The 18,894-nt window shown below is 47.2% G+C and overlaps 1 protein-coding gene and 2 long non-coding RNA genes across 3 annotated transcripts in view; 2 read left to right on the forward strand and 1 right to left on the reverse strand.

Annotated features, from left to right (window-relative positions):
• The window catches only part of LOC101440916 (uncharacterized), a 58,024-nt gene extending 53,454 nt beyond the window's left edge, over window positions 1–4,570 (forward strand). Inside the window, exon 3 of the long non-coding RNA XR_011647116.1 lies at window positions 2,681–4,570. This is a non-coding gene — a long non-coding RNA (uncharacterized lncRNA). The remainder of the gene's footprint in view (window positions 1–2,680) is intronic.
• Window positions 701–2,745, reverse strand: LOC131275374 (uncharacterized). The gene is made up of 3 exons (XR_009182825.2): window positions 2,611–2,745; window positions 1,815–2,016; window positions 701–1,253 (listed from the first exon to the last, which is right to left on the reverse strand). It is a non-coding gene; the product is annotated as an uncharacterized lncRNA (long non-coding RNA).
• Window positions 4,571–6,425: 1,855 nt separating the features above from the next.
• Window positions 6,426–9,418, forward strand: LOC101422917 (patr class I histocompatibility antigen, A-126 alpha chain-like). The gene is made up of 8 exons (XM_058285478.2): window positions 6,426–6,576; window positions 6,722–6,991; window positions 7,311–7,586; window positions 7,708–7,983; window positions 8,098–8,205; window positions 8,592–8,624; window positions 8,781–8,828; window positions 8,992–9,418. Exons 1-8 carry the CDS (start codon window positions 6,513–6,515, stop codon window positions 8,994–8,996), a joined length of 1,080 nt encoding a protein of 359 aa, XP_058141461.1. The 5' UTR covers window positions 6,426–6,512; the 3' UTR covers window positions 8,997–9,418.
• Window positions 9,419–18,894: the final 9,476 nt, after the last annotated feature.

Here is an 18,894-nt window from a genome sequence, read left to right on the forward strand (position 1 = left end):
GTGAAAATACCCAAAATATACAGGTTAGAGTTAGTCACAAGAAACCTGGTAACGCCTTACTGACACTGGAGAGAGGGTCTTTCCTGGAGGTTGCCAAGAGGACACTATGGATGTAGTGAAAAGTTTCCCCAACGTTATCCCGTCCACAGGTACGGCAGCACAGGTGCACCTCGGAGATGGGGGGGGGGGGTTCAATTCCAGGCCACGGCAGTAAAGAGAAAGTTGCAATAAAATGAGACACTCAGACTTTTTGGTTTTGAGACATTATAGAACTTATACTTACACTATACTATAGTCTAGCAAGGGTGCAATAAATGGCTTTATGTCTAAAAAACAATGTACATACCTTAATTAAAAATGCTTTATTGCTAAAAAATGCTACCACTTCCTGAGCCCTCAGCCTTCTTTTGCTGGTACAGGGTCCTGTCGCGATGGTGACGGCTGCTGATCAAGTGGAGGCTGCTGAAGGGCGGGGGGCTGTGGGGATTTCTTCAAGTAAGACAAGGAAGTTGGCCACATTCATTGACTTTCTTTCACTAAAGGTATCTCTGTAGCATGCGATGCTGTTTGATAGTGCTTTACACAGAGTAGAACTTCTTTCAAAGCTGGACTCATTTTCTTATACCTGCCACTTCTTTATCAACTAAGTCTGTGTAATGTTCTAAATCTTTGGTGACTTTTCAATAATGTTCACAGCATCTTTTAAAAATTTGTTTATTAACAATTTTATTTCAAATTTACAAAAATAAAAGAACAGAAAAAGGTAACTCAACAAATCACGGGAAAACTACCCCTTAAAAATTCTTTTTCAGGCACATTTTCACCCCAACTTTTTTTTTCTTCTTTATTCCTTTTTAAATGTTACATTAAAAAAATATGAAGTCCCCATACACCCCCCATCCCTCTCAACCCATTCCTCCCATATCAACCACCTCTTCCATCATTGTGGCACATTCACTGCACCTGGTGAACACATTTTGGAGCACTGCTGAACCACATGGACAGTAGTCTACATTGTAGTCTACACTCTCCCGCAGTCCACACAGTGGACTGTGGCAGAACACACAATGTCCAGCATCTGTCCCTTCAGTACCACCCAGGACAACTCCAAATCCTGAAAATGCACCCACATCATATCTCTTCTCCCCTCTCTACCTAATTGGAACTGCTAGGTCAGGTGCTCCTCTAGTGTTCAGACAGACACACAGAAACACACATTACTTAAATGATGTAGTCAAGGCCTCTGTATAATTCTGAAAAAAGAGGAAAAATAAAATTATTTAATCATTTTCATATCTCACAAAACCAAATCCCATATTCCTTTTCTTACCTTTAATAGAATTAATATGGTACCAATTTTGCTTTTGTTACAAAAACCTTACAATGTTGTTAACTATATCCCATAAATTGTATTAATTATATTTTCTCATGTATCCCCACATACTTAACACCCTGTTGTAGATGAACATTTCTGTATTTGTATTATTAACCACAATCCTCACCTATTCCCAACATCATTGTTATATGTTCCCCATATTATCTTCCAGCTGTCCTCCAACTAACATGAATCTTCCTAGACTACTGGTTTCAGCCACAATCACATTCCTAAATCAGCAGTGTAACAGTCACTATAGTATGTTACCATCAAGTCCAGCCATTACCACATACTTATGTTGGACCTTATTAAACAATTGACATACATCCAACATCTTCACCCCTTTTAATCCCACATTACATCTCCCACCAATCTACACTTCAGAGTGCAAATCCATTATTCTAATCATTATATTTAGTTAATATTAGTGAGACCTTACAATAGTCATCCTTGTGTGTCTGGCTTATTTCACTCAACGTAATATCCTCAAGCTTCCTCCATTTGTCTTGTGCTTCCCCAGTTGATTTCTTCTTACAGCTGAGAAATACTCCATTGTGTGAATATTCCACTTGTTGTTTATCCATTCATCAGTTCAGGACACTTAGGTTGTTTCCATCTTTTAGCAATTGTGAATAAAGCTGCTGTGAATATCAGAGTGCAAATAGCTGTTCATGTCCTTGCTTTCAGTTTATCTGAATATATTCCTAGTAGTAGCTCCTGAGTCCTTCTGACATGTCCCCATGGTTTTATGTTTTGGGCAATACTCATCTTCTTGCATCCCACATGCTCCAGACTCATCTTATATATTTCCTCCCCCAGCCCTAGATTCAGCCTTTTCTGCAAGGAGCCTTGGTTCAGCTTTGAGACAATGGTATTAGAAATTGAGGTCTAGGCACTGGTTTGCTCATTGCTGTTGGGGCATCATTGCTTCTAGGCCCTCAGCAGGGAGAACTAGGAAATGTGTGTGTATACCAGTGCACGTGTAACACATCTATCATACATATATATATACACATACATTAATATTTATACTAAAGTGTATTATGATAAACACACATTGATTCCATGTCTCCCACTCTAATCCCATATCATGTATTTCATTTTTAATTTCCCCTTTGCAAATCTGTAACCTCCCAATCCTACTGTGAGAAATTTGGCTCACTCCACCTAAGATATATTAATATTCATTATTCTGTCCTCATACATACAGACAGTGATTTCAGGTTTGCCCCTACCTCATGAGAAAGAACTTTACCAGCTACAGTCAGTGCTTGTGCATAGTTGCTTTTGTCTTCCCTCTTACAGTTTCCAGCCAGCTCCAAAGGTCCTCAGTCCAGCAGCTCCTCCCCCTCCTTCAGTGAGCTCCTGCCCTGCACCTGTGATACAGCTGGATCCTTCTGCCACCGTCTGCAGACATCCTGGGGCTCCCTGCCTGCTGGGAAGGTTTTTTAATGTTTGTACACTTAAGTGTTATTCTTTGTGCTGTAAGGTTTATGGAATTAGATACTTGGGTGGTGTCATGTATCCACCCTACAGTACCACACAGAGTAGGGCCAGGGCCCTATAATCCCTTGGCTTCACCTAAACAACACTTCCCCTCCCCAAGGTCTTGGCAACCAGGGATCTGCTCTCAGCATCTACAGTCTTACCTTCCCAGAATTTCATGAAGATGGAACCAGACACTGTGGAGCCTTCCCAGAGTGGCTTCCTTCACTAGCAATGTGCATTTCCAATTGATCCATGTAGTTGCCTGTATTAACAGCTCATTCCTCCTGATTGCTGAGTAGTGCTGTGTACTGTGGATCAATGCACTGCCACCAATTCTTTTACCAGGTACCGTGGACTGAACCCAGAACCTCCGCCGTGGGAAGCAGGTGCTCAACCCACTGAGTGACACCAGCTCCCCAACCACCCGCTGTTTAATCCACTCACATGCAGAAGGACACGGGGTTGCTTAAAGTTTGGGAAATTAATAATTCAGCTGCTTTGAACATTTCTGTACATGTTTTTACCTAAATATATGGTTTTTTTTTTTAGAAATAGATGCATCTTGTAATGGCCAATAAATATGTTTTTAAATTAGATGAGCAACACCGGGGAGAGGCATTGCTGGGTCGTAAGTTAAGTCCATGCTTAGCTTTTCAGAACCCACCAAATGCCTCCGTGGTGGCTGCACCCTTTGGCCTTCCTACCAGCAGGGAGTGTGGGTTCCTGGGCCCCACGTTCTTGTCAGTGCAGGTGTCACCACTCGTGACAGACTGAAAATCACCTCCCAACCCACCAGTGACCTCCACATCCTAATCCCTGGACCCTGTGAATATTACTTTCTATGGCAAAAGGGGTCTTTGCATCTGTAATTGATGTAGAGATGGAGATTAGCCAGGATTATCCCCATGGGCCCCAGGAGTGATCACATGGATCTCAGAACAGGGAAGGAGGGGGAGATGTTACCACACCCAGAGGAGAAGGTGACGAGAAGACGGAGCAGAGATCTGACGATGTTGGCCTTAAGGTTAGAGCAATGCAGCCAGAAGCCAAGGAGAGCTGCATCCACCAGAAATGGAAGAGGCAAGACACAGGTTCTCTCTGCTGGAGCCTCCAGAGGGAGCCAGGCCTGGCTGACAGCTTGATTCCAACCAGGGACGTTGATTTTGGGTTTCTGGCCTCCATAATTGCAAGAACATAAATTTCTCTTGTTTAAAGCCACCAAATGGGGAGCAGAGGTGGCTCAAGTCATTGGGCACTTCCCTCCCACATGGGAAGTCCTGGGTTCAGTTCCTGGTGCCTCCTAAAAAAACAGACAAGCACAAAACGAACTGACACACAGAGCAGACAGCAAGCACAAACACCAAACAGGGGGGAAGTAAATAAATAAAATAAAGCCACCAAAGGTGTGAAAATTTGTTCCACTGGTAATAGGAAATGAACCCACCAGTGTATTTTATTTTATTGTAGCCATTCTAACAGGTGTGTGCAGGGCATCTCGTGGTGGTTTCATCTGCTCTTCCCTAATGACAGTGACGCTGAGCGTGTTTTAGGTGCTTATTTGCCACCTGTGTATCTTCTTTTCTGAGGTGTCTGTTCAGACTTTAGCCCAGTTAAAAATTGGGTCATTTTCTTATTGTGGAGTTTTTTCAAAGTTTTTACAGTCAATTTTATTGATACATATTAATAAAGCAATCCTTCCAAAGTGTACAATCAGTGGTACTTGGCATAATCACACATTGTTGTGCTTTCATCACTTGAGTCAATATTTGGGTGTTTTCATTACTTTAATAAAAATAATAATAAATGAAAAACAAAAAACCTAACCCTTAATAATCGCCACACAATCTCCCTACCCTTTCCAAGAGAGACCTAGCATCTATTGGTTTCTTTTTCCTCCCCTGTCCCCCACCCTGCTACTTTGCTGTCTGTGTCCATTCACTGTGTGATCTTCTGTATCTATTTCTCTTTTTGTCTTCTTTTCTCATTTTTCTCCTCTAGGATTCACCAGGAGTCGATCTTGGGGACCTCCAATGTGGAGAGAGGTTCCCTGTCACTTGCATCACCTCAGTTCCTGGTTACTGCTGCATCTCCCCTTGACTCTTCCTTTTGTCTCTTTAGTTGCATCATCATCTTGCTGCGTGGCTTACCTGGTTTACCACATGGGCACACCTTGATCAGGAGGTCCCAGGGACTGAACCAGGTACTCCATTAGGGTAGACAGAAGCCCAATCACTTGAGCCACATCTGCTTCCCTCAGTTTCCATCTAACTCATTTGTATTTACATTTTGTATAGATTGAGTCAAACAAAAACAGAAACCACAATGATGGAACCTACACTTGGACCCAGGCTTTCTGGTGGCAAAGATGAAGTTGCTTCAGTGTCTTGGCTGAATTACAGCCCTTTTCACCTACAGCACTTGCTGTGAGAGTCCCTATGGGAACACCATGGTGCACCTGAGAAGGGTGCTGAGAATAATTTAAAGAACTTCTTAGAGGAAGCAGATATGGCTCAAGCAATTGAGCTCCTGCCTACCATATGAGAGGACTGTTGAGTTTTAAGAGTTCTTTATGTATTCTGGGCAGAAATCCTCTATCAGAAATGTGATCTGAAATATTTTATCCCTGTGGCTTGAGCCAATGATAAAATGTAAGCTCTCAAGAGAAAATGAGAATTTTGGAAAACTGGTATCCATCACCCTAAGCTTGACAGCTTTCCAATACACACACATTTTCTGGTGGGATCTGTGTTCATTTTAGAAGTGTGACTTTTAGCAATATATACAGAAATGTGTGAACACTGAAAGATCTATTTAACCCAGTGGGCCAATGTGCTACTTTAAAATTTTCATGCATTAGTACAAAATCCATTTAATGTGCAAAGACAAATCTGAGGATTTCCATGTCATAAGATGAAATATTCAACAATGATTTCAGACTGCAACTCACCTACAAGTGCAACTACACTTGTGTGCTTTTAGTGTAGTATCAAAAGTGAATGTCAATGCTCACCTGAAAAGGCTATTAAAAATACTCCTCTCTTTTCCAACATCTATATCTGAGGCTGAATTTTTGTTCAAACTCAAATACCAGATTGAATGTGATACGGAAGTCCAGGGGTGCTCTATTGAGACTGCTGAGAAAGATTTGCCAAATTGTAAATTGATCCACTCTTTTATTACGTTGTTTTCTTTTCGAATTAGTTATCAACGTGTCATGAGTTTTGGTATAAATACTCATCTACAGGAATTAGTATTTTAATTCCATTTTAATTTCTAGCATGGTCGGTACCAGTAGAGGTCACCCACATCTCTCTAACTTGTCAGCTGTGAAGTCAGGACCAGGTCTCACTGACGGGGTGACAGTGCTCGGGGCAGGGGAGGGGTCGGGCAGTCCAGGACCCGGTCTCGCTCTCAGGGTCCCCCGAGGCTGGCGTGTGGGGGGGAGGCCGAGGGGGAGTCCCCGGTCCCCGCAGTTTCACTTCTTCTCCCAACCCGAGTCGGGCCCTTCTGCCCCGACACTCGTGACGCGGGCCCGGGCGGCCTCCCATTGCGGGCCCGGTTCTGGGGAAGCCAATCGCGGCCCCGCGGCCCATCCAGGGCCCGCCCCGCCCCGCCCGGACTCAGGTTCCCCCAGACCCGGGGTCCGGCCATGGCGCCGGGGACCCTCCTCCTGCTGCTCTCGGGGGCCCTGGCCCTGACCCCGACCCGGGCGGGTGAGTGCGGGGGCGGGGTGGGGGGTCGGGGTGGGGGGCTGCCCCGGAGGGGGTGGGGGGACCTGGGGGGTAGGACCCCCGAAGCCGCGTCCCCCCACTGACCCCCACGATCCCCACGCCGACCCCCGCCCCCCCGTCTCCCCAGGCCCCCACTCCCTCAGGTATTTCCAGACCTCCGTGTCGCGGCCCGAGCGCGGGGACCCCCACTACATCACCGTGGGCTACGTGGACGACACGCAGTTCGTGCGGTTCGACAGCGACGCGGAGAGCCGGGGGATGGAGCCGCGGGCGCCGTGGGTGGAGCAGGAGGGGCCCGAGTACTGGGAGCGGGAGACGCGGATCTCCAAGGGCAACGCGCAGTTTTACCGACGGAGCCTGAGCAACCTGCGCGGCTACTACAACCAGAGCGCGGCGGGTGAGCCCCGGGCCCGGGGTCCGCGCACGACCGGGACCCCCAGGACGGGCCGGGGTCGCCCGAGGCTCGGTCCCCACTGCACCCCGAGGCCGCGGGACCCGGGACCCCACCCGGGAGGGGCTTTTCCTCGGTTTCGTTTTCAGTTTAGACCAATCACCGCGGGGGCGGGCGGGAGGGGGGGGCAGAACTAGCCCGAGAGCGGGGGCTGGGGGGGGGGGAGCCGCGGGGTGGGGGTGGGCGGGGCTAACGCGGGGCGGGGCCAAGTGCGATGGTCGTGGGCGGGGCCTGTGGGCGGGGCTGACCGCGGGGGCGGGGCCAGGGTCTCACACCCTCCAGAGCATGTCTGGCTGCGACGTGGGCCCCGACGGGCGCCTCCTCCGCGGGTACCGTCAATACGCCTACGACGGCGCCGACTACATCGCCCTCAACGAGGACCTGCGCTCCTGGACGGCGGCGGACACGGCGGCGCAGATCACCCAGCGCAAGTGGGAGGAGGGGGGTGTGGCAGAGCAGCGCAGAGCCTACCTGGAGGGGCAGTGCGTGGAGTACCTGCAGAGACACCTGGAGAGCGGGAAGGAGACGCTGCTGCGCACAGGTACAGGGGGGCGGTGCGCCCCAACCCCAGATGTCCTGTCCATTCCTGGTGGTCCCATGAGCGCTGCTAGAATGGCCAGGAGAGAAATGGAAAGTTCCTGAAGTTTCTGACCTTCCCGCAGACCCCCCAAGTTCACACGTGACCCGCCACCCCATCCCTGACCGAGGGGTCACCCTGAGGTGCTGGGCCCTGGGCTTTTACCCCGCGGAGATCACGCTGACCTGGCAGCGGGACGGGGAGGACCAGACCCAGGACATGGAGTTTGTGGAGACCAGGCCTGCGGGGGACGGAACCTTCCAGAAGTGGGCGGCTGTGGTGGTGCCTTCTGGGGAGGAAGAGAGATACACGTGCCACGTGCAGCACGAGGGACTTCCCGAGCCCCTCACCCTGAGATGGGGTAAGTGGGACGAGGTGGGGGCCTCTTCTAGGGAAGCAGGAGCCCTTCTGAGCTGCGCCAGCATGGTCAGGGCTGAGCCTGGGGTCAGGGCCGCTGACCTTCCCCCCTTCTCAGAGCCGCCTTCCCAGCCCCCCATCCTCATCGTGGGAATCGTGGCTGCCCTGGTCATCCTTGGAGTGTCCGTGGTGGCTGCAGTTCTGATGTGGAGGAGGAAGAGCTCAGGTAGGGAAGGGGCAGGTCTGAGGTTCCTTGTCCAGGGGGGTTTCCAGCCCAGGTAGCCATGTGCCCTGCCCCTTCCTGGTGCCGTGAAGCCCCTCCTCACACACGTGCCCCTCCAGTCTGGGCCTGTTACCACACTTACTTTATAAACCTATGAGAGTAGGACAATGTCCCCAGTGATGACGTGGAGGCCCCTGTTCCCAGCAGTCAGAGGGAAGGGGCTGCTGAGGACAGACCTCCAGGAGGGCAGAAGGTCCAGCCCACACATCCCCCACCTCGTGTTTCCTGATCCTGCCCCAGGTCTGCAGTCACGGTTCTGGTATCTTCCCTGGGTCCAGGACTAGTTCTCAGGACCTCATGTCCTGCTCTCACTAGTTGTTTTTCCACAGGTGGAACAGGAGGGAGCTACGCTCAGGCTGCTTGTAAGTGGGGGATGGAGGGGGAGGCGGTGTGGAGGGTCAAGGCTGACTTGAGGCTTTGGGGAGTGTAGACGGAGCCCACGGGGCAGCCCACCCCGTCACTCCTTGACTCACATCTCCCTGTGGCTCTGACCAGACCCTGTGTTTGTTCCTCTCCAGCCAGTGACAGTGCCCAGGGCTCTGATGTGTCTCTCGAGGCTTCTAAAGGTGAGACCCTGGGGGCCGGAAAGGGGAGAGGGGATGGGCCGAGAGGACATGCCTGGGTCCTGGGGATTCCTTGGATGTGGACATGAGGACTGTGGAGGGCTGGTCACGACGTCAGCATTTACAGAGACGACCTGAACGTGCTCTTGATTGTTTTCTTCTGTAGCGTGACAAAGCTGCCTCGTGGGGGACAGAGAGATTCCAGAGCTGTTCGTACCCCTCGTGTGACCTCAAGACCCCCTTCTTTTGGGTGTGAAGACTTTCCTTCCTCAGCTGGCATCTGTGTATCTGCATTTCTGTTGTATCCTGGAGGATGGGGAGGTAGCTCGCCCCTGCCCCCACGTCTCCCACACTGACCTGTGTTCCCTGCCCCGACCGACCGTCCTGCTCAGGAGAGCTGGGTGTGGAGCGTCCACAGCCCTGTCTTACTTCATGGTGCCCGGAGCTGCCCCTTCCTGCTTCCCTTGAGAATGAGAACCTGGGATGATTTTGCTTTTACAAATTCTTGCTATTAGGTGGGATCAAGGATTCAATTGAGGGAAAGGAAGATTCTTAAAAAAGAGGAAATAAAAAGAACTGAGAACCTTCCAGAATTTTTTGTATACTGTGCTAAATGTTAACTGAGGAAGCAAGGTGGACAGGGCTGTGTCCAGTCGGTGCTCTGTCCACTTGGGCTTCACACTGAGGAGGATCGATGTTTTGACTTTAATTCCTGGAGGTTTGGTCCTTCTCTGCCGCCTGCCCTCCTCTCTGCCCTTACCCAGCTCCCCTGACCCCAATGCTGGCTGCAGCCCAAGCCCATGGATGTGTAGAGCAGACCCTAGTGTAGACCCACAGGTGGGCAGTGGGGTCTTAGCCTGGATTGCTCTTGTCTTGGGGGAGTTGAAATTGTGCTGTAGTCATGGGGGTGGAGGGGAGGGGGGAGAGCAGCACTTCTGAGGACAGTCCTGGTGCCTCAGTGTCACCTGAGTGGAGGTTGTGCCGTGGCTGCCAGGAGACCACAGCTGTGTTAGGAAAGGCCCTGGGGGGTCCTCACTGACCACTCCTGCACCTGGTGCTGGTGGAGGACTGTGCAGGACGCCCCTTTTAGCTTCTGGGGAACATTTGTGAACTAAAAACAGCTGAAATCTCTGTCCTCGGTGCAGGGAAGGTGCTGTGTGAACTTGGGGGTCAGTGTGGGCCTCACTGAGGTTTTGACCTTTGAGGACAGCTTGAAGGTCATGAGGGGCGTGTCCCTGAGGATGTCTTGGAAGGTCTTCCCAGGCAAGGAACCGGGCAGTGCGACATGATGGGCAGGGGTGGCCTGTGGTTCTGGGAGGGCAGGAGGCCGGAGTGGAGCTCAGTGATCCAAGGACCACACTCGAGTGACCGCATAGCTCTGGCACCATGTCTGGAAGACACGTGGACCAGGGAGCCCCAACTTCTCTGCACAGGAACCTCCTGACACCCCACAAGGGTCCAGAAGGTCTGGGGGAGCACGAGGTTCTGTGTCCATAACAAGGGGGTGCTGAGCTGCTGGGTTTCAGGTCCATCTTTACAGCAAGAACCAGACCAGGGAGGCCCCGTGTCTGTGCTCCAGCTCCCTGGGGTGGTGGAATGTGCCTTCTGGGCTCTCGCCCCATGTCCTGAGACGGGGGTCTGGGGAGAAGCCCGAGAGCTTCATCATGAGCCCCTCAGGCCGTCCTGGCTCAAGTGAAGCTTGTTCTCTAGTGATGAGCGTAGTGCCCCACGTGGAGCCTAAACCATGTAATAAAGTCCTTTCTGGAAAGAAAAGGAGGAAATCTATCATCAGTTATGAGGGTGTGTTGGGAAATGAATGCGCTTTCTCTACGATGGGGTATAGCCAGGTGGGGATTTATAAAGTGGTTCAAAGTTCTCCATAAATTAAAGCTCTGAATTGTTGCTATGTGACTCTATTTCTTAATGGAAGTTAATGTGGTACATTGTGGGCACTCAGGTTTGGTTAGACAAGTGGGTGACTAATAAACAACATCTTTCCACTCATTCCCTTAAAGTCTGTTATGATCTCACCTTTTTTTCTATGTCAGATTATCTTCACGAATAATAAGAGGGGCATTGCTGGATGGATAAGTGATTTCTGAAAAGATCTCTCCCTGTCTTCTTCTCATAGTAGGATTAAAAATACCCAGATCTCTAAGAATTCAAGGATCACGTGTGCACTGGGATTTCATATACATTTTATATTTCTTTGTACGTGAACGTTTCTGTGGAGAGGGACCAAACCTTTAGTTTTTATGTGACCCCATAAGAGTCTAATTCACCCCCCAGGTTTAGACACTGAGCTACTCCAGGTTGGTCATGACCAGCTGGTCAGCAACCTTTTCAGCAGACCCAAGGACACGATGTAAACGCTCCTCCATTGCTCGCATGTCTCCACTCTGGGACGCGATAAGGTGGAGGCTCCTTGTTGCTCTCAGGCTCAGTTTCCATCTGGATCTCACTGTGGCTGGTAAATGGTCCACAGAGCAGCGCTGGCCCCTGACCACACTGAGGAGCGCTGGTGGAGATGGACCGTGTTCCCGCACCTGCCCTGGTGTCCAGTGCCAGGAAGGAGTCAATGGGTAGTTAAGCGATTCCATTTTGAGTTATAACGTAGGTACACTTATAAGGCTTTCTCTTCCACTGCAGAGAACTAAAAATAATAGGTAAAATACAAGAGCATCTAATTAGCATTATAGAAAAAGAGTAATCATTCAGCCTAAAATATCCACATGGAGAGACATCTAAAGAGAAATTGCATTCATCCTGTGATCATGAGTCAAATCTGAAAATTGTATCATTAATTTCCTGGGTTCACATGCTGAAGTAGACAGGAGCTGATTCCAAACCTTGTTCTTGTGGGGAGTGAAAGAGTCAGTCAGTCCACCACCCTGGAAATCTAGGAACCCAAAGGTTCATAGCCTCGGAGTAAGGAATCTGTCTTCTCCCCCAAAGAAGAGTGTTCTGAGGAAATGTGCCTTTTAGCCAAGGGTGGGGGCTGAGTGGTGGGAAGGGGGAAGCAACAGTTTTTAAGGAATTATAACCACCAGCCAGACCCCCTGTGGTTTGTTGTCCAGATGTGCCTCACCTGTGGAACAAAGTAACTTCAAGCTATGGATTTAGCCTGCAATATCCTGGATTGGTGGTGATCTGAAAATTGGAAGAAGGCAACAAGAGCCTCCAGAGAATTCCATGTTTGACCTCTGTGTCAAAGATTTTACATGATTTCAAAAAGAAGATTTGGAGCTCAGAGCAAGAAATAGATAAATGAAATAGAAAAAAATCAACATGATCAATAATGAGAAAGAATAGATCAAAAACAGAGGCTCAGAAAACTTCGATGTTGGAATTATGAGATGTAGAGTATAACATAACCCAAATTATTTAGTGTAAAGAGAAAACGCTTACCTTGACTATTCCTGCAGAACATGGGAAACTAAAAATGACCTAGCTGATTTTTGAAAGAACCAGATATACTTCTCAGAAGTTAAAAAATATCATAAATTGAATTAGATACTCAGTTGGGAATTGTGCTTGGGATTATGATGTAGAAAGAGCAACCTGCCATATACAACTTCAAATTCAAATAAATAGAAAAAACAATATTTTTCAGACACTGGAGAACAGATAGGATGAGGATTTATTGGCTAAGATGAGGATTACAAAAGAGGTAAGTTCTACAGTTGTCCAAAGCAAACAGCAGGAGGGAAATAATAAATTTAAGACCAAAAATCAGGAAAATAGAACATAGAGAACAAGAATGATTCACAAAACTTGTTTGATGGGGAAATACCAGTACATTTTTTTAAACCTGTGTTTAGACTGATCAAGTTAAAAAAGACACAAACTACCAATATCGGGAATGAAAGAAAGGTTATCTATACAGTGTCTTTAGAAAGTATAAGGACAAGGGAACATGTCAATAGACTTCTCAACCTAGATGAAATGAACAGTTTCCTTGAAAAACACAAATTACAAATGAAGAAAGAGAAAATTTTGCTTATACCTGTATCAGTTGTAGAAATTGAATTAGTATTTGAAACCCTTCCCATAGAATAAACTCCAGGCCCAGAAGTTCTCATTCCTGAATTGTATCAAACACATAATGAAGAAATAGTATCATTTCTATGCAAACCCTCTTGCATATTAAAGGAGGAACAATTACCAATTCCTGTTCCAGTCCAGCGTTGCCCTCATTCAAAACCAGGCAAAACATCACAAGGAAAGAGAAGTGCAGAACACTGTCCCTCATGATCCTGGGCTTAAAAATCCAAACGAAACAAGAGGGAGCAAACCAAATGCAAAAATACATAAAGAGTATTGTAGATCATGCCAAATTGGACTAGCTGGGAATGCAAAGGTGGTTTAATATCTGCAACTTATCTCTGTTCTCCAAATTAAATAGAATAAAGCACAAACACCATGTCACCAATACTGCAGATGCAGGAAAAGCACTTGCCAAAATGCAATTCCTTTTCAAGACAAACCCTCTGAGCAAACTAGGAATAGAAAGCAGATTCCTTTAGTGGATCCAGGCATCAGTGAAAGCCTATGCTAACATCATACTCAATGATGACAGGCTGAACCCTTTCTTCCTAAGATCAACCAGTTAGAGAAGTCCACTCACACCATTTTTTTAACTTCATTCTGGACATCCTAAGGGTATTAGCCACCCAAAGAGGTGCTGATGCAAAATACCAGAAATTGGCTGGTGTTTATAAAAGGTTATTTATTTGGGGTAGAAGCTTACAGATACCAGGCCATAAAGCATAAGTTACTTCCCTCACTGAAGTCTATTTGGAGCAAGATGGCTGCTGATGTCTGCGATGGTTCAGGCTTCCTGGGTTCCTCCTTTCCTGGGGCCTGCTTTTCTCTGAGTTCAAGGTCCCTCTCTTCCTGGGTCTTGCCTCTCTTTCCTCTGTGAGCTTACTTGCCAGGGCTCCAGCTTAAGTCTTCAGGATCAAACTCCAACATCAAACTCCAACATCAGAAATCCTCAACCCTGTTCTTTGCTGTGCCTTTCATTTGTAAGTCCCCACCTTCCAAGGGGTGGGGACTCAACACCCTAATCATGACTCAATCAACCCAGGTACAGATCAGATTACAGCCATAATCTGATATCTAATTTTGGAATTCATAACCATATCAAACTGGTGTACTAACAATGCAAGAAGGCAAGAAATGAAATGAAAGACTTATAGATAGTAAAGGAAGAAGTAAAACTGCCATTATTTGCAACCAGCATGATTGTATACGAGAGAAAACCATTAAAAAATCTCCACAAATTATCAGAATAAAGAAATGAATTCATCAAGGCCACAGGATGGAAGGTTATTACATAAATATTAAAGCTATTACTATACAATAATGATGACAACCATAAAATGAAATTTTAAATATCTTCCACTTATAAATATTTATCAACACTTACAAATATTGTAAAATCCTTATCTAACACCATGTGGTATCTTGCATTGGATCCTGGAACAGAAAAAGTAAATGCCATTTGTGGAAAAACTGGTGAAATACAAATAAAGCCTGTAGTTTCAACAATTATAATAAACTAATCATTATTTCTTAGTGGTAACAAATTACAATGCTTGTGTAAGTACTAACTACAGGGAAACTGGGTGAAGGATAACTGCAGCTGCCTGTATTATCTAATCAACTTTTTTGTAAACTAAAAATTATTCTAATATTTAAAAATCTTTATTTAAAATTGGAAAAGTGTATTTGGAAATAAATTTAATGAAAAGGATGAAAATCCTTTAGACTGACAATTGCAACACATTGCAAAGGGAAATAAAAGCAGACCTGAAAATATGAGGGATAGACCTTGCTCATGGATTGGAAAATCATTATTCCTAAAATTATACTGTAAAGGATCTTGTAGATAAGGGGTTCTTAAAAGGGGGTCCATGAGCTTGTAAAAAAAAAAAAACATTATTCTTGTGGGGATGTGTTGGTGCAGGTGTGGTATATTTATTAAATAACACACAGGATAGTGTGGACTTAGTAAGGGGTCCATGGTTTTCCCCTGACTGGCAAAGGGGTCTGTGGGAAAAAAGGGTTAAGAACCCCTGTGTTTGATCAACAAAAAGAGAGAAGTCATTGTTGTCAATACTGAATTAGAAGTAATTTTTGAGAAGCCTTTTGGATGGACAGGAAGTGTGTTTGTGTGTGGTATGTACATCTATCTACCTGTATATAATTTCTGTTGTTAATTGTCCCCACTAGAATTCTGAAATACCACCTAATGGCACTTACCATACAAGAGTGGTTCAAAATAAGGACCAACTGATGAAAGTATTTTGTCACATTAATAGAACAATGATCATCACAAATAATGCAGAAAAAGCAATTGAAAAAAAATCCAGCATCCCTTCTTTTTTGTTGTTTTTCCCTTCCCTCCCCCTCCTGCCCCCTCCCCTCCTGTTCTCCCTTCCCCTCCGCTTCCCACTCGCTGCTGGTTTTTGCTGTCTGTGTCCATTCTCTGTGTGATCTTCTGTATCTATTTCTCTTTTTATCTTCTTTTCCTGTTTTTCTTCTCAAGGATTCACCGGGATTCGATCCTGTGGACCTCTGATGTGGAGAGAGGTTCCCTGTCACCTGTGTCACCTCAGTTCCTGGACTCTGTTGCACCTTGCCTTGACTCTCCCCTTCATTTCTCCTTTGTTGTGTCATCATCTTACTGTGTGACCCACTTGTATGGGCACTGGCTGGCTGTGCAGGCACTCACACAGGCGGTTGCATGGGCACTAGCTCACTGCACAGGCACGCTCTTTTTTGTTTCCCCAGGAGGCCCAGAGATTGAACCCGGGTCCTCCCATAAGGTAGGCAGGAGACAAATCACTTGAGCAACATCCGTTCTTAATGAAAGTACACAGAACTAGCAATAGAAGGAAACTTCTTCAACATGCTTAAGGGCACAATATGAAAAACTCACAGGCAGCATCACATTCAATGTCAAGAGATAGGAAAGTTTCCCCTAAGATTAGGCACAAGACAGGGATGCCCACTGTGGCAGTTTGAAATCATTTTATGAATACCAAAAAGAGAAATATTGTTTTAAACTAGCCATTCCTGTGGAAATCATTAAGAATCCCAAAAAGAGAAATATTAGGTTTTAAACGCACCCATTCCTGTGGGTGTGAGACCCATTTGACTGGATTACATCAGGGGGCGTGATTCACATTGAGTCTCCGCCCTCTTACTGGGTCTGATGTAAAAGGAGACTTGGAGAATAAAGGGAGCAGGCACTTGATTCTGCAATGTGAGAGTAAGGATTCCTTAAGTACAAAGCCCCCAAGAGGCTGGTCCAGGGAGCAGCTCAGGAGGAGAGGAGCTGCTGGGTGCCTGAGAGAATAGCTGACCTTGGGAAGGGAGCAGAAGAGTGGAGAACAATAAAGGAGGCCTGGAAGGAGACAAGTCCTGTGCCTGGTCACTCACAGCTGAGCTCCAGGGGACAGGAGATTCTGGAGGGGAAGGCAGGGAACTTCACAGAGATGGGCGCCATCTTGCTTCTCCACATGGGAACACACCAGGATCCACAGTAGCTGACTTGGTGAGAAAGCTCCTCTTATTGAAGCAGGCCAGTAAGGTAGGGAATCAATAGATGGATCTGGAACCTGGCAGAGAGTCCACAAGACATCAATAACCCTCAAGATGTCTGCTAGAAGGCCCTCCGCAAGGTTCTGCCTCTCAGAAGAAGACCTCCTCTGGAAGCCAGGAGAAGCCCGGGATATTCCCCCAAGGACATTATCATTGGGCCCTCCTGGGAGAGAGATGGGAATAATAAGCAATCAGAATGGTGAGCAGCTGGAGCTCCTCCCCTTCCATTAGCAAAGGGGTGGATAATTAACAGTTCAAAGAGTGGTGCCAGGCCTGAGTTCACTCTCTTGCCTCTGGACCCCAACTCTGGCTGCCTTCTCCCCCTCCTGGATCACCGCGCAAGTAAACCTGGGGATTTATAACCTATAATGGGAAACTGTAGCCTGTAAAACAGCCCTCTTTATCACTTTTCAGCCCCTTCCTCTCTACCTGGAACCCCTGATCTGATATTTTCTCCCATTTCTCTGCCCTCCCTACCTAAATAAATTACTGGCCTAACTCACCTGATGTGTTCTTGAAATTCATTTCTGCAGCATAACCAAAACTATGGCCTACAACTCTTTTAATGCCTTCCTTTGGCTCTCCATTTTACATGGGTTCACCTACAAGCCCCCAAAGGATGTAATTCTGGGAGGCAAGGGGCCAGGGCACAGGAATTCTCCACATCCATGCGTGGGCCCAGGCTTGTGAGATCTGACCCCAGCCAGGATGGCTGGGTGATAGGGCAGTGGCTTAAATCACAGCTCTGCCAAGAGGGAGGTTCCCCAGGAGAGCTCCAGGCCCTACAAACTTCCTATTCAAGCCCTTTTAGCAGCTGGGGTCTTTGCCCTTGGGCCTGCCTGCTGCTGCCTTCTCCAGCCTCTCCCCTCAGGGACAGTGTGGCAATGGCAGAAAGCCTGTGGGACTTGCCCCTCCCAGCAGGTCCCTGCCTTTGCAAGCAGCTTTCCTGTCCAACCACAGCCAGCTACCTGGGGGATGAGGTGGGAAGGCAGCAGGTGGAGCCACAATGGATCCCATGGGAGTTCCCTTCCCCAGGGGGCCACAGGCCAGGATACCCCTGATCTAACCTGAATCCATTTTCTACCCTCCTACTGCTTGCTACTGAATTTCTCTTTACAGGTTTGGGTTAGGATGCTTTGTAAAGTCTTAAAAACTGTGAAAATGGGAAAATACCTTTGCTAGCAAGGAAGCTATTGCCTCAGGTCCCCAAGGCTGTTAGCTAGGACAATTAAACTCTAACCACTTAATGACCTCTTGAAGGATGGCTTAACTGGGAAACTACCAGACAGTAAAATCATAAAACCAGGATAGCTTTAAGAAGCACTAAGAATAGGAAGAAGTTTCTTACCCCTTCTCAAAGGACAGAGCAATATTGAGGAAGGAGCAATATTTGAGGAAGAGGCACTATTCAGCTTGGCAGCCTCAGGTTGAAATCTATTCAGCCTGTCTTCCAAGTCCAGAATGCAGCCCTGGGAATGTCCGATGGCAGGGCCTCTGTGATTCCCTGGGGTGGTGGGAATCAGAGAGCAGCCAAATGTTTCCTGAGATTTAACTCAGGAACTTCTGTTTGGGTCACAGCACAGCCAGTCTCAGATGCTGAAATGGTCAGGGGTGCCGAGATCCAGAGCAGGAAACTGAATGGCTCCCATTCCTTGGGCCCATCCACTCAGACAGCAGCCAAATATCCCCTGAGAGATGGACATCTCAGGGGCTTTGATTTGGGGCCACTGCTTGTCTCCCACCAACTTGGCTTTGGTGCACTGATCTGACCACCAGAGGAAGTATCACATATCCCCCAGCCCACAGGCATGCCTGTCAGCCAGCAGGCTCTGAAAATTGAAATTCTCAGAACACGGGGACAGAGCATCACCTCCAGATTATGTGGAGTGGTGAATGTTTTAGTCAACTAGGATTCTGGGATGCCAGCTAAGTCAACTAAAAAGGTGCTTCTTTGTTCTTCCTAGAATAATGGGCATGGTCTCTAGCCCACCAGTAAACTCCCCACAGGAGTCTCTTCTCAGGAATCAGGAAATTCTACCTACTGCTGGTCCATGTGGCAACAGTAGAGCTGAGAGCAGCCTCTGTATAGGACCCTGAATTCCAGTTAAACCAGCGTAAGAAAAGAGAACAGGTAGATCTGAGGCCCAGAAACCTCATGCCATGTCTCCTTAAAGAAATGAGAAAATAAACCTCAAACTCCAACTAACTTCCTTTTAGAAACAGCCTTCTGAGCTTAACCTCAGTTGTGCCTATAAAAGGTGTGAATAGTAATCAAGATTTTAAAAACCTCTCGTGCCATCAGTTAAGATTGAAGAGTTCCTAGAAATGCTAAAGATATAAAATTCTCTCCTGTTTTTTTTTAAGATTTATTTATTTATTTAATTCCCCCCCCCCCCCCGGTTGTCTGTTCTCTGTGTCTATTTGCTGCGTCTTGTTTCTTTGTCCTCTTCTGCTGTGG

Source organism: Dasypus novemcinctus, chromosome 22 (assembly GCF_030445035.2).
Source record: "Dasypus novemcinctus isolate mDasNov1 chromosome 22, mDasNov1.1.hap2, whole genome shotgun sequence".
NCBI classification, from domain to species: Eukaryota; Metazoa; Chordata; class Mammalia; order Cingulata; family Dasypodidae; genus Dasypus; species Dasypus novemcinctus.